The sequence below is a fragment of the Osmerus eperlanus genome, chromosome 1 (assembly GCF_963692335.1).
Source record: "Osmerus eperlanus chromosome 1, fOsmEpe2.1, whole genome shotgun sequence".
In the NCBI taxonomy this organism is placed as follows: Eukaryota; Metazoa; Chordata; class Actinopteri; order Osmeriformes; family Osmeridae; genus Osmerus; species Osmerus eperlanus.
Window position 1 is genome coordinate 25,931,193 of NC_085018.1, and position 13,085 is coordinate 25,944,277.

Genomic DNA, 13,085 nt, shown 5'->3' on the forward strand with positions numbered 1-13,085 from the left:
GAGTGAGGGTGAAAGAGAGTGAGAGAGTGAGGGTGAAAGAGAGTGAGGGTGAAAGAGAGTGAGGGTGAGAGAGTGAGGGTGAAAGAGAGTGAGAGAGTGAGGGTGAAAGAGAGTGAGGGTGAAAGAGAGTGAGGGTGAGAGAGAGTGAGAGAGTGAGGGTGAAAGAGAGTGAGGGTGAGAGAGTGAGGGTGAAAGAGAGTGAGAGAGTGAGAGAGTGAGGGTGAAAGAGAGTGAGGGTGAAAGAGTGAGGGTGAGAGAGTGAGAGAGTGAGGGTGAAAGAGAGTGAGGGTGAAAGAGAGTGAGGGTGAAAGAGAGTGAGGGTGAGAGAGTGAGGGTGAAAGAGAGTGAGAGAGTGAGGGTGAGAGTGGGGGTGAGAGAGTGAGGGTGAAAGACAGTGAGGGTGAAAGAGAGTGAGAGTGAGGGTGAAAGAGAGTGAGAGAGTGAGGGTGAAAGAGAGTGAGGGTGAGAGAGTGAGGGTGAAAGAGAGTGAGGATGAGAGAGTGAGGGTGAAAGAGAGTGAGGGTGAAAGAGAGTGAGGATGAGAGAGTGAGGGTGAAAGAGAGTGAGGTTGAGAGAATGAGAGAAAAGTATCAGGGAGATGCAACTCGTTGCTTCCACTTGGTCTGTCAAACCTCAGGCCTGGTTCAGGACAGTTCCTACACAGCTGGGCCTTCAACCTTTCGCATGTATAAATAGACAACACAAGAGTCCATGTAAAACCGTTGTTTATCCATGGTTCTGGCCCTGGGGTTGGCTGGCCTCGGGTGCCAGGGATGTGCCCACTCGTGTCACATGATCACGTCAGGGTTTAAAAGCTTACGGCGCTGACTGAGAGAGAGCAGCATACGTTTATCATACAGTCGACATCCCGAACCATCACTACGCACCTCTGGGTGAGTCTTCGCATGACCTGGAAACTGTTTAGTGTATCGATCGTGCTTCGGTGTATCGATCGTGCTTCAGTGTATCGATCGTGCTTCAGTGTATCGATCGTGCTTCAGTGTATCGATCGTGCTTCAGTGTATCGATCGTGCTTCAGTGTATCGATCGTGCTTCAGTGTATCGATCGTGCTTCAGTGTTGTTTCTCGGTCTTGTTGTGTCCTGTATGTATCGCGCCAACTTGAAAGGTGTAGTGGTGATTGTGTCACTGTTCAATGACAAAGTGCATCATAGATATTGTTAAATCACAGTGAATGTAACTTTCATAATCCTTCATGCAGGAGGGCTTTAAACATGTCCGACACAGAGGAAGTTGAATATCAGTGAGTGAAATTCAAATGTATATTTTCAAATAATTTAAAGATAAAACTAACGATGTACAGTTCCAATATAGCAGACTATTGTTTAAAACAAGTAATTTAGTTTTTCTTTACCCTGTCACTTTTTCAGGGAGAATGAAAGTAAGTCTTTGCACAACTTCTTCTACTGGGTGAATAATAATACACAGGTGTGTCCTGGGGTAGTGTGGGGGTCCAGGTAAGATGCCTTGTTCTCATGGTGTGTTGGACTCTCATCTTAAACTAGGATTAAGAATAATCAAAGCCTAACTAAAACTCAAATCGCATATGTAAATACATACAATATGTCCTGGTGATATATGTTGTATGTGTACTGTGTGTGACTGACACAGTTGTAAGCGCTCGTGTTGAAAGTGTTCATGTATACTGGTGGCTAACTGTCTCCTCTCTGGGTGTGCCCTGTGAAGGAGACGACGATATTGTGGGTATGTATTACAAACAATATCTCAGCATGTAATTTTTTCATCTAAAATTATAATATGTTAAGAAAAAAAATCAAAAGTCAATCTTGAGGCATTCTCCAGTTCCTCTTTTGGAGGAGTATAACCCACTTGTTGCCGGGGTGATGGGATGTTGCACAGACAGAAGTAGAGAGCACAAGTTTTAATTTATTTTGTTCAATCCTGCACCTCTGAGATCTGTTGATCTGGTCTGCCTCTGGGTCATCAGCTTCCTGGCTAACCAGCTTCCTGGCTAACCCCTCTGGTAGCTCCACCACAACACAGGCCTGGTTTCCTCCCCTGCCAGCTGGGTCACCTGGCCTCCCCAGCCTCTCTTTCTGTTCCTCCATCTCCTCTGTTGGTCCCTTTCCTCCATCACTGTCTCTCCTCTTTCTGTCTCCTCTCCCTTCTCTCTCCCGCCTCTTTTCTCTCTCTCTCCTTTATCCTTAGTCTCCCCTCTCTCATTACCCTCCCTTTCCTCTCCCTTCTCTCCTGTTACCCTCTCTCTCTATTCCCTTTCTATTTTCACTTTCGCCTCCCTCCTGTGTGTCTCTACTGTGTCTCTAGAGGGGGGCCCAGGTCCCCACCACAGACAAAGGGCCCACTGTCTCTATTTCTGTCCCTTCCTGTGGCTCTTCTACTGGGCCAGGACTGAGCCCCCTGCCCCTCGCTGCCCAGCACCTGCACCCAACCACAGAGGCAGGGGTATTAGAGAGCCACACTGTTAGCGATGTAGGTCAGGTTGATCTGAGAAGAGGACCCTGGGGGCAGGCTGCTGTTAGCACAATGCCCCCTTTGCCTTTTTGTGCCAATTAAAGTGTTGGAGGCGAGGTGTGTGTTACCAGTGAAGCAAGGACTGGAGTTGAGTTACCAGGGAGCTTGTGGTGTCTGGAACCTGACAGTGTAGTTACCAGGGAGCTTGTGGTGTCTGGAACCTGACAGTGTAGTTACCAGGGAGCTTGTGGTGTCTGGAACCTGACAGTGTAGTTACCAGGGAGCTTGTGGTGTCTGTAACTTGACAGTGTAGTTACCAGGGAGCTTGTGGTGTCTGTAACTTGACAGTGTAGTTACCAGGGAGCTTGTGGTGTCTGTAACTTGACAGTGTAGTTACCAGGGAGCTTGTGGTGTCTGTAACTTGACAGTGTAGTTACCAGGGAGCTTGTGGTGTCTGTAACTTGACAGTGTAGTTACCAGGGAGCTTGTGGTGTCTGGAACCTGACAGTGTAGTTACCAGGGAGCTTGTGGTGTCTGGAACCTGACAGAAAATGCAATTTAAGATATGGTGATTGTGTGATTCTGGTACTGGGATTGATACAATTCAGTGGTTAGAGTGTTAGACTGCAAATCAAGTGGTTGCAGGTTTGAATCCCCCCAACTCTGGTTTTGGATAAAAGCCTTTGCTAGATATCTGATTATAGAACACTTAAAATGTGGTTTAAAACCTCGTCTGTGTGGATCTGGGCAACTCGATTATAAAGCTGAGCAAGGATGACTCAGAGGAGGAACAAACCAACCGATCAAGACAAAGCATCGGTTTCTGACCAGATAATAGAATGCTGACTAGACTGACTTAGTTTTTTTTAATTGATGCTGTTAAATCAGCGAGTGCATTGGTTTGAAACGTTGCCATCATGACCAACTCATGATGGCTGACTGACTGCTTACCTTGGGTACTTGTACTGCACAGATGAGGAGGAGGAGGAGTTGAAGGGAGTGACAGAGGAGGAGCAGGAGGAGGAGGAGGAAGGTAGTACTGGTGCTGAAACTCATGTTGGCACGCGAGCGTCGGTTTCATTATACATGTTACATACCCCCGCCCCACCCACACACTTTGAATTAAGAAAATCTTATTATTGACCAGAGGCCTGTTCCATAAAGCGAGTTTACCGAATTAGCCAGGCTTATGTCAGTTAGTCTGACTCATTTCTAGTTCATTCGGTTCCATAAATCCAGCTCAAAGTAAAGGTCTATAAAAAAGGACCTCGACCTACGTAGCCTATCGTTCACGTCAATATGGCGTGTCATTTTATTTGGATGAAGCGGTGGATGAGAGCTATCATAGTACACAGCTTAAAGGGAACGTTCTTTCTGGAAGAAGTCACGTGGTCGTGTGCATTGCTTTTGCCGTGGTGGATTGTATGATCCATGTTTTACCTCTCGGGCTGCTTAAGAATAGGGTGCACCCGCAATTATCTTGATTTCTTGAATCTGACTTGGATTAGTAGGAGTACGTGAACTAGAATAGGCCTTTATGGAACCGCTTTAGCCCCAACTGACTTAATAGGTTAATTCAAGTCAGGTTTGAGATTTTAAGTCCAGCCTTTTTGAGCGGCCTTTATGGAACAGGCCTCTGATCCACAGTTAATACTACCCCTCCCACATTTACAAACAAACATCGGCACGTGTCTGCATGCCGGCATGCCCTCACAGAGACATTCTCAGAACCGATCTTAACACACCCGCCTCTCGCCGCCTGCCTGGTCGCCATCACGACAGCCGCTACGCCTCGTGTTGACGAGCTGAAGCCCCTTAACCAGCAGCTGTGCTGTGAACACCCAGCTTCTCTCCGGGACCATCTGAGGCAGGAGAAGCCCCAGGAACACGCTCCCTCCACGGCCCACTCTCCCCGCTCGGCCAGATCAGATCACGCACACAAGACAACAACCTCATCTCTGTGTTCACTCCTGGAGGAATTTCAAAGCTTTCAACATAGTTATGCGAGAATTGTTTTCTGTATGTTTTGGTTGTTAGCATGAACCCAGCTTATCCTCGGGTGACAGAGAGGGGAGGTAGATGGATGGTGGCGATGTGGGTGAGTCACTAATGGGCGTGTCTCTTTCCAGGGTCTCTGGAGGAATTGCACCCTGCAGGTATGACCACACCTGGTGACAGACCACACCCTTCTTGAACCACGTCTTGTCAAAACAATCTAAAGCCCTCAGGCTTAGGATGGTCCCTGCAGAACATGACCTGGGGATTAAACAGTGTTGTCTGTTCACACTGACAACATCTGTTCACATGCTAGAAATTTTCCATGTCTCTTTTCTTTGTTTTTAGAAGAAAAAAAGTATGTTGTCCCTGTGGAGTTTAGATTTGATAATCAGCCTTAACATTGAGGCTACATTAACTACCGAGAAACTCCATAGGACTACCTGTAGAAGAGATCGTGTGTGTGTGTGGGGAGAGAAAATGTGTTTTGTGTGTGTGTGTGACTCTGCTGGAGCTGAGCAGAGTGTGTGTGAGGGAGAGTGAGTGTGTGAGTGTGTGTGGGGGGTGAGTGTGTGTGGGGAGAGTGAGTGTGTGTGTAGGGGGGGAGAGTGAGTGTGTGTGTGGGGCTTGGCAGTGTGTGTGGGGGGAGAGTGTGCGAGTGTGTGGGGAGTGAGTGTGTGTGTGTGTGGGGGGGGGAGAGTGAGTGTGTGTGTGGGGGGGGAGAGTGAGTGTGTGTGTGGGGGGGGGGAGAGTGAGTGTGTGTGTGTGGGGGGGGGGGGAGAGTGAGTGTGTGTGTGTGGGGGGGAGAGTGAGTGTGTGTGTGTGGGGGGGAGAGAGTGAGTGTGTGTAGGGGGGGAGAGTGAGTGTGTGTGTGTGTGGGGGGGGAGAGTATGTGTGGGGAGAGTGAGTGTGTGTGTGTGTGGGGGGGGAGAGTATGTGTGGGGAGAGTGAGTGTGTGTGTGTGTGGGGCTGGGCAGAGCAGGTCATCTCGTATGGATCAGCCAGGTCACAGGCCTCTCTCTAAACTGGTTTAGCTGCGTCTCTCTGGGCTTATCACAGCTCTATTTCAGACTCCCCTCTCTGCACCTTCTGGAACGGCTGAGGGTGTTGATGTCCTGACCAGTCTCTTGTCTGTACTGACCTGTCTCTCTCTCTACTGTCTCCTGTCTCTCTCTCTACTGTCTCCTGTCTCCTGTCTCTCTCTCTACTGTCTCCTGTCTCTCTCTCTACTGTCTCCTGTCTCCTGTCTCTCTCTCTCCTGTCTCCTGTCTCTCTCTCTACTGTCTCCTGTCTCTCTCTCTACTGTCTCCTGTCTCTCTCTCTCTACTGTCTCCTGTCTCTCTCTCTACTGTCTCCTGTCTCTCTCTCTACTGTCTCCTGTCTCTCTCTCTACTGTCTCTCTCTCTACTGTCTCCTGTCTCTTTCTCTACTGTCTCCTGTCTCTCTCTCTACTGTCTCCTGTCTCTCTCTCTCTACTGTCTCCTGTCTCTCTCTCTACTGTCTTTCTACTGTCTCCTGTCTCTCTCTCTACTGTCTCCTGTCTCTCTCTCTACTGTCTCCTGTCTCTCTACTGTCTCCTCTCTCTCTCCTGTCTCTCTCTCTCCTGTCTCCTATCTCTCTCTTTACTGTCTCCTGTCTCTCTCTCTACTGTCTCCTGTCTCTCTCTCTACTGTCTCCTGTCTCTCTCTCTACTGTCTCCTCTCTCTCTCCTGTCTCTCTCTCTCCTGTCTCCTATCTCTCTCTTTACTGTCTCCTGTCTCTCTCTCTACTGTCTCCTGTCTCTCTCTCTCCTGTCTCCTGTCTCTCTCTCTACTGTCTCCTGTCTCTCTCTCTCCTGTCTCCTGTCTCTCTCTCTACTGTCTCCTGTCTCTCTCTCTCCTGTCTCTCTCTCTACTGTCTCCTGTCTCTCTCTCTACTGTCTCCTGTCTCTCTCTCTACTGTCTCCTGTCTCTCTCTCTCCTGTCTCCTGTCTCTCTCTCTACTGTCTCCTGTCTCTCTCTCTACTGTCTCCTGTCTCTCTCTCTACTGTCTCCTCTCTCTCTCCTGTCTCTCTCTCTACTGTCTCCTGTCTCTCTCTCTACTGTCTCCTGTCTCTCTCTCTACTGTCTCCTGTCTCTCTCTCTACTGTCTCCTGTCTCTCTCTCTACTGTCTCCTGTCTCTCTCTCTCCTGTCTCCTGTCTCTCTCTCTACTGTCTCCTGTCTCTCTCTCTACTGTCTCCTGTCTCTCTCTCTACTGTCTCCTCTCTCTCTCCTGTCTCTCTCTCTACTGTCTCCTGTCTCTCTCTCTACTGTCTCCTGTCTCTCTCTCTACTGTCTCCTCTCTCTCTCCTGTCTCTCTCTCTACTGTCTCCTGTCTCTCTCTCTACTGTCTCCTGTCTCTCTCTCTACTGTCTCCTGTCTCTCTCTCTACTGTCTCCTGTCTCTCTCTCTACTGTCTCCTGTCTCTCTCCTGTCTCTCTCTCTACTGTCTCCTGTCTCTCTCTCTACTGTCTCCTGTCTCTCTCTCTACTGTCTCCTGTCTCTCTCTCTACTGTCTCCTGTCTCTCTCTCTACTGTCTCCTGTCTCTCTCTCTCCTGTCTCCTGTCTCTCTCTCTACTGTCTCCTGTCTCTCTCTCTACTGTCTCCTGTCTCTCTCTCTACTGTCTCCTCTCTCTCTCCTGTCTCTCTCTCTACTGTCTCCTGTCTCTCTCTCTACTGTCTCCTGTCTCTCTCTCTACTGTCTCCTCTCTCTCTCCTGTCTCTCTCTCTACTGTCTCCTGTCTCTCTCTCTACTGTCTCCTGTCTCTCTCTCTACTGTCTCCTGTCTCTCTCTCTACTGTCTCCTGTCTCTCTCTCTACTGTCTCCTGTCTCTCTCCTGTCTCTCTCTCTACTGTCTCCTGTCTCTCTCTCTACTGTCTCCTGTCTCTCTCTCTCCTGTCTCCTGTCTCTCTCATCAGATGCTGGGGAGGGGCTGGAGGAAGGAGGTAGGGAGGGGATGGTCACACTTCTTACTGCGGGGGGTGTGTGTGTGTGTGTGTGACTTTGTGATAGGTCAAATGACAATGCATTTCTGTGACCTCCCTCTTCCATCATCACTGTCAAGAGGATGCAAAGCCCAAAGCAAAGTGAGTACAGGAAATCTCTTGAAAATGTTGAACCTTTAAAGAAAGAAGCTGTGTGAGTCCGAGGTGAACCCGTGTGTGTGTGTGTGCGTGTTGCCCAGACCAGGGTTCATCCAGGGTCTGGTTCCACCCAAGATCCCAGATGGAGATAAAGTGGACTTTGATGTGAGTCTGTGTTCCTCACAACTTCTTACCGGACAGAGGTCGTCTCCTCTGAAACTTGATAACCATGGCTGACCCTCCCCTCCCCCTGCAGGACATCCATCGTAAGCGGATGGAGAAGGACCTGACGGAGCTGCAGACTCTGATCGAGGCTCACTTCGAGAGCAGGAAGAAGGAGGAAGAGGAGCTCATCAGCCTCACCGACCGCATCGTAAGAACCCGCGCTGCAGCTTAGTAGTTAGAGCATTTCACTGTAGGTCAAGATGTTGCAGGTTCAAATGAAATACAAGCGTGAGAATCTCCTATGTTCAGATTGTTCACCTCATGCTGGTCCATGTGTCCTAGGAAGCTACTTCTAAACATATCATTTAACTGCGATATGATAACACATCTAGCCAAACACCTTGTTTATGTGATGAAACTGAGCGCGCCTAAGCGCCAGGCCTCGAGCAGTGGAACACTGAGATTAGCCACCTGCTGTCACATGAGCAGGGGTGCTGGTTTTGACGGGGGGCTGCCTGGGGGGGTAATCCCGCCGTGTCTCTCTGCTCCAGGACAAGCGGCGCTCAGAGAGAGCCGAGCAGGTGAGGATCAGGACGGAGAGAGAGAGGGAGAGACAAAACAAGCTGGCGGTGAGTAACGCAGAGGTCACGGGGGAGGAGGGCAGGTAAGGAGGAAGAGAACTAGGGGGGAGGAGGAGAAGGACTGGTGGAGGAAGAGGAGGAAAAGGGGGGAGGAGGAGGGTGTAACGGCTGTCGTTGCGTCTCCCCAGGAGGAGAAGGCGAGGAAGGAGGATGAGGAAGCGAAGAAGAAAGCTGAAGATGATGCCAAGAAGAAGAAAGTTCTGACCAGCCTGAACTTCTCTGGGTACAAGGTGACTACGACCTCATGACCTGGCTGTGGACACACCCTCACACACTGTTCCTCTCTCCCCCTCACACATCCTCATCCTCTCTCACACACACACCTCTCATCCTACATAATGCTGCTCTGTAGCTAACAGCGTGTCCTCCAACTCCAGACTGAGAAGAAGGGAGGGATGAAAAAACAGACCGAGCGAGAGAAGAAGAGAAAGATTCTGAGTGATCGACGAAAGGAGTTGCATGTCGATCACCTGAAGGAGGACAAGCTCAGGTGAGGTTACACTACATCAGTTACTCAACAACTTTTTTCTCTTAATTTCATGCTGCGACTACTGGGTCAGTCAGCAGCATGGTTGCAGCTATCATTTACACATTTACATTTAGTAATTTAGCTCTTATCCAGAGCGACTTACAGTAAGTACAGGGACATTCCCCCCGAGGCAAGCAGGGTGAAGTGCCTTGCCCAAGGACACAACGTCATTTTGCATGGCCGGGAATCGAACCGGCAACCTTCTGATTAGTAGCCCGATTCCCGAACCGCTCAGCCATCTGACTCCCTATCATGAATTTACTTGTTTCCATCTCTCTCTCCTTTCATCCTTTGTCCTCCTCCTCCTGCCGTGAGCAGAGAGAAGGCCGGGGATCTGTGGCAGTGGATCCATCAACTTGAAGCAGAGAAATTTGAACTTCAGTACCAGCACACTCGTCAGAAATATGAAGTGAGCCACTGCCTGAACTCTCTCTTCGTACCTTTGCTTCATGTACACGCTTATCTGGCCATCTCAAAAAACACATTCTGTAGGTTGAGAAAGTGAAAGAATTCAAGGACCTAGGCCAAGGTATTCATGAACAGCAACCAGTTGTAAGTGCCAAGAGATTGACTAGATTAGATTTAAAGAACACTTCTGAAGGAAATAAAAACTAAAAGTACATGTGGTTGCTTAACGAAGCTGTGGAAACATGTATAGATGGATGGATGTAATATAACAGTCAGATTTGACACCTTCACACGGTACCTGGGGACATGCAGGTGAGAAGGATCCGGGTGTGACTGCAGCTGTCATTATCTCTCCTTCACCAGGTCACTGTGTTGAGAAATCGAGTGAGCGATCATCAAAAGAAGTGAGTATTATCTCTGACTCATACACCTCCCTTCTCTCTCTCACAAACACACACACACTCACATGCAAAGACGCACACAGAAACATCAACACACCCACTCATGCACACACACACATACACACCAACACGTGCACACCCATACCAGAACAATCTTAATCTAATCACCGGACTACACTACAGATTGATGATTGACGACAGAGGTACAGCAGTAGTGTGTATGCTGGCCTCCTTCCAGAGGTGATCCAGGCATGGTGACCCCCCTGGTCAGGCTGGTAAGACCAGCCCAGCGAGGAGCCTCATCTTGGGCCTCATCTGGGGTGCGGGACGCTCTTGAGCTCCGCCCCTCTCCGTTTGAAGTGTCCCCCCTAACAGCTGCCTGCCGTTCCTGTGGAGGCCAGGGGGACGGGGGCTGGGGAGGAGCTCAGGGGGGCTGGGGGGGGTTCAGGGGGGCTGGGGCTCAGGGGGACTGGGGGGGGCATAAAAGGTGGGGGGCTGGGGGGCCAGGGATCCATTGCTAACCCCAGAAGCCTGGAGGGATTGGAAGTACAAAGGGACGGGATTATAGAACGATGTCTCAGTCACCTGGACAACAACTGTGTCCCACACACACACACACACAAAGACACGCACACACACAATAGGTGAGGGACCCCAAAACTGGGTGTGATGTCATCGCCACTAAAATCTCCTGGATGCTGACAGTGAGAAGTTGGGCTGGATGTGTCCCAGTGTGGCCTTGTGTCTCTGAGGGGGGTGTCTTGTCCGGATCCCGGCGCTAAGACAGCAGATCACTCACCACAGTCCACACATACACATGGCTATGGACTGGCTTTCAGCCTGTCAATCCTGGCTAATCCCTCAACGATTGACAGCTTTCAGCAGCTTTTATTGGCTGGTTGTCTCTGCTGAGTTAACAGGCTCCAGGCTGCCTGCCCAGGGGAACACAGTGAGTCACACACATCCTGCTTTCTTGTCAGGAGTTCAAGTTAAGCAGGTCAGGATGGAGAGTGTGTGTATGGTGAGTCTCACCTCGCCTCCTTCTCCCCTCCTCTCCCCTCTCAGCACCAAGGGCAGCAGAAGCAAGAGAGGTTTGAGGAAGTAGACATGTTCATCCTGGACCTGGACCTGGGCCTGGACCTGGGCCTGGATCTTGGCCTGGGTCTGGGCCTGGGTCTGGGCCTGGGCCTGGGCCTGGGCCTGGGTCTGGGCCTGGGTCTGGGTCTGGGTCACCTCTTTCCAGAAGACCACTCATCTGCAGCGCCTTCAACAGACATGTACCTGACTGACAAATGGAATGTTTTTCTAAGGGAATATTAATTAAGTACTTAAGCCTTAGACTTGGTTTGTTACTTAAAAAAAACCACTTATCTTTGTTATTAAAACAATTGATAAAAGTATTTTTGTTTTGTGTATTTATTCAAAATCATGAATCAGGAGTTTGAAGCAGTTGATTGCAGGTACTTACTTTAACTCATTGGGTGTGCTTTGCCTTCGGCAAGGGCACAACCTTTGTTCTCTCACATATATATTATTGGGTGTGCTTTGCCTTCGGCAAGGGCACAACCTTTGTTCTCTCACATATATATTATTATTTTTATTATTCTTTTTGCCCCCCTAAAACTCAGTCAATACTTGGCCTACATAGACAACCTAGGTGTCAAAAGTTTCGTCTTGGTACCGATTGAGTTGCTTGTATTGGGATTTACGTTCCGTTGCATGGTTTAGGCTTAGGTTAAGTTTTTGTGGCGAAAAGTGAAGCTAACGGTGGCTAATTTGCTAGCCACAGTCACTGACGTTACTAACGTCACTACGTCACTAACGTCACGAAAACTCGCGTTTAGTTTAGCAGCTCGTTAACTTCTGGGAGATAGCTAAGCTAACTACTTTACTGCAAGGCAGCTGCAGAAACGCCACAAGCAAAGAGGCCAGGGTGATAACTATTTACTAATTTTACTTTGTGATATGACACACAATTGTGATGTGTAATGTACAATATAAGCTGATATTATTAAGGAAGTACATCTACTTTCGGAAACAGTAGTCTACTATTTCACTGAAGTATTAGCATCATGACATTAGCCTCTGTTGCCCGGGCAACACATAACAGTGGTCTATGATGCATCTGTTTTCAATCGTTAAAATAAACATTCCTCACAAATACGTTTTCGTTGTAGGATTTATTATGACATTAGATTACAAGTAAACGATTTGTGGGTGAAATTATCATTACCTGTCGTTTCAAACCAGTGTAGCTCACTGCAACGCTGTAGCCTACGCGAGACACTACAAAAACATCTACACAGCTGTTTAGAAAGTCAAACGGCAACAGAACATGTTCGGCACTCCCCTTACTTAAATCAAAAGTCTATCTAACTACTAACCTGAACTTCATTGCCACAGCCTAAACGTTGTCCATCTGTTCATGAAAATAATTAATTTCAGCCTAAACCGTACAACGGAACGTTAAATCCAATTCAACCAACGCAATCGCTACCAAGACGAACACAGCAGTAGTCTAGTACTGTACTGTAGTAGTACAATTTACCGGGGCAGCTTCTCCACACAGGGCTATATCGCACTTGGCGTTGTTACTGACAATGATCGCTACCAGTGAGCTTTTTATGAATTAACGATTTTCCACTAAATAAATGTCAAGCTTATTTACGTTTTGGGGGGCATATTTTCAGTTAGCAGATGGTACTGTTTGAATCGCGATTCCATCTTCTACTGCCGGGTAACGTCGTAGAATAATCTTCAAAGGGGGTTCTTTATTAATGAATGAATGCAATGAGTAGGCTAAATGCCTGAAAATATCATGAGAAGGGAAAAACTTAAAATGACGTTTAAGTCATAGAGATTAGGTCAATTTTTACACCGGTCTGCCAAATTTATTCGTTTTGTTTCAACGATGAGGCTGCCTCTTGCAGGGGAAATGAGAAGACATCTATTTCATTCTACACTTCACTCGTATTTTCAGTTTTAAATGAGCAGCAAAAAAAAAATGCTTTTAAATCTATGTCATCTTTATAAATAATAAGTATGCATTTTTATATAAAATATACAGAAATATAAGTTGTAAAAATGTCATTCAAAAACGGACCCCTGTGCAACCGACGCCAGCAAGCACACCCTACAATTTCCCCAGAAATTGTACCCTCTCTAGTTATTCTTATTAGTTCTTCAGCCACGGACACTATGGATAAGAAATGAGTCAAATGTAGAGTGGTGCTTTGATCTATAAGTAACAACTCAGGTCCACTCAGATTGTTGGTGCTACTGAACTGGACTCACAGGCTATTTAAATGAAGGATCACAGAGAATGTTAACTCAAAGGGTTTAAGAACAACATTTAAAGAAGTACAAAAGCCTGTTCATGCCTTTAACTG

The 13,085-nt window shown here is 48.0% G+C and overlaps 1 protein-coding gene across 2 annotated transcripts; it reads left to right on the top strand.

Annotated features, from left to right (window-relative positions):
* The first annotated feature begins 4,515 nt into the window (after positions 1 to 4,515).
* LOC134029379 (troponin T, cardiac muscle isoforms-like) lies at positions 4,516 to 11,082 on the top strand. Of its 2 annotated transcripts, XM_062473478.1 has the most exons (11): positions 4,516 to 4,609; positions 7,388 to 7,414; positions 7,534 to 7,555; positions 7,654 to 7,717; positions 7,809 to 7,925; positions 8,269 to 8,346; positions 8,487 to 8,588; positions 8,736 to 8,848; positions 9,206 to 9,296; positions 9,659 to 9,699; positions 10,762 to 11,082. In XM_062473478.1, the coding sequence occupies exons 5-11, from the start codon at positions 7,827 to 7,829 to the stop codon at positions 10,799 to 10,801; spliced, it is 564 nt and encodes a 187-aa protein (XP_062329462.1). In that variant the 5' UTR covers positions 4,516 to 4,609; positions 7,388 to 7,414; positions 7,534 to 7,555; positions 7,654 to 7,717; positions 7,809 to 7,826; the 3' UTR covers positions 10,802 to 11,082. The 2 variants fall into 2 exon arrangements, with proteins under 2 accessions (XP_062329462.1, XP_062329470.1); XM_062473486.1 differs by lacking the exons at positions 9,659 to 9,699; positions 10,762 to 11,082 and adding an exon at positions 9,572 to 9,592 and having other exon boundaries at positions 4,588 to 4,609.
* The last annotated feature ends 2,003 nt before the right edge of the window (positions 11,083 to 13,085 follow it).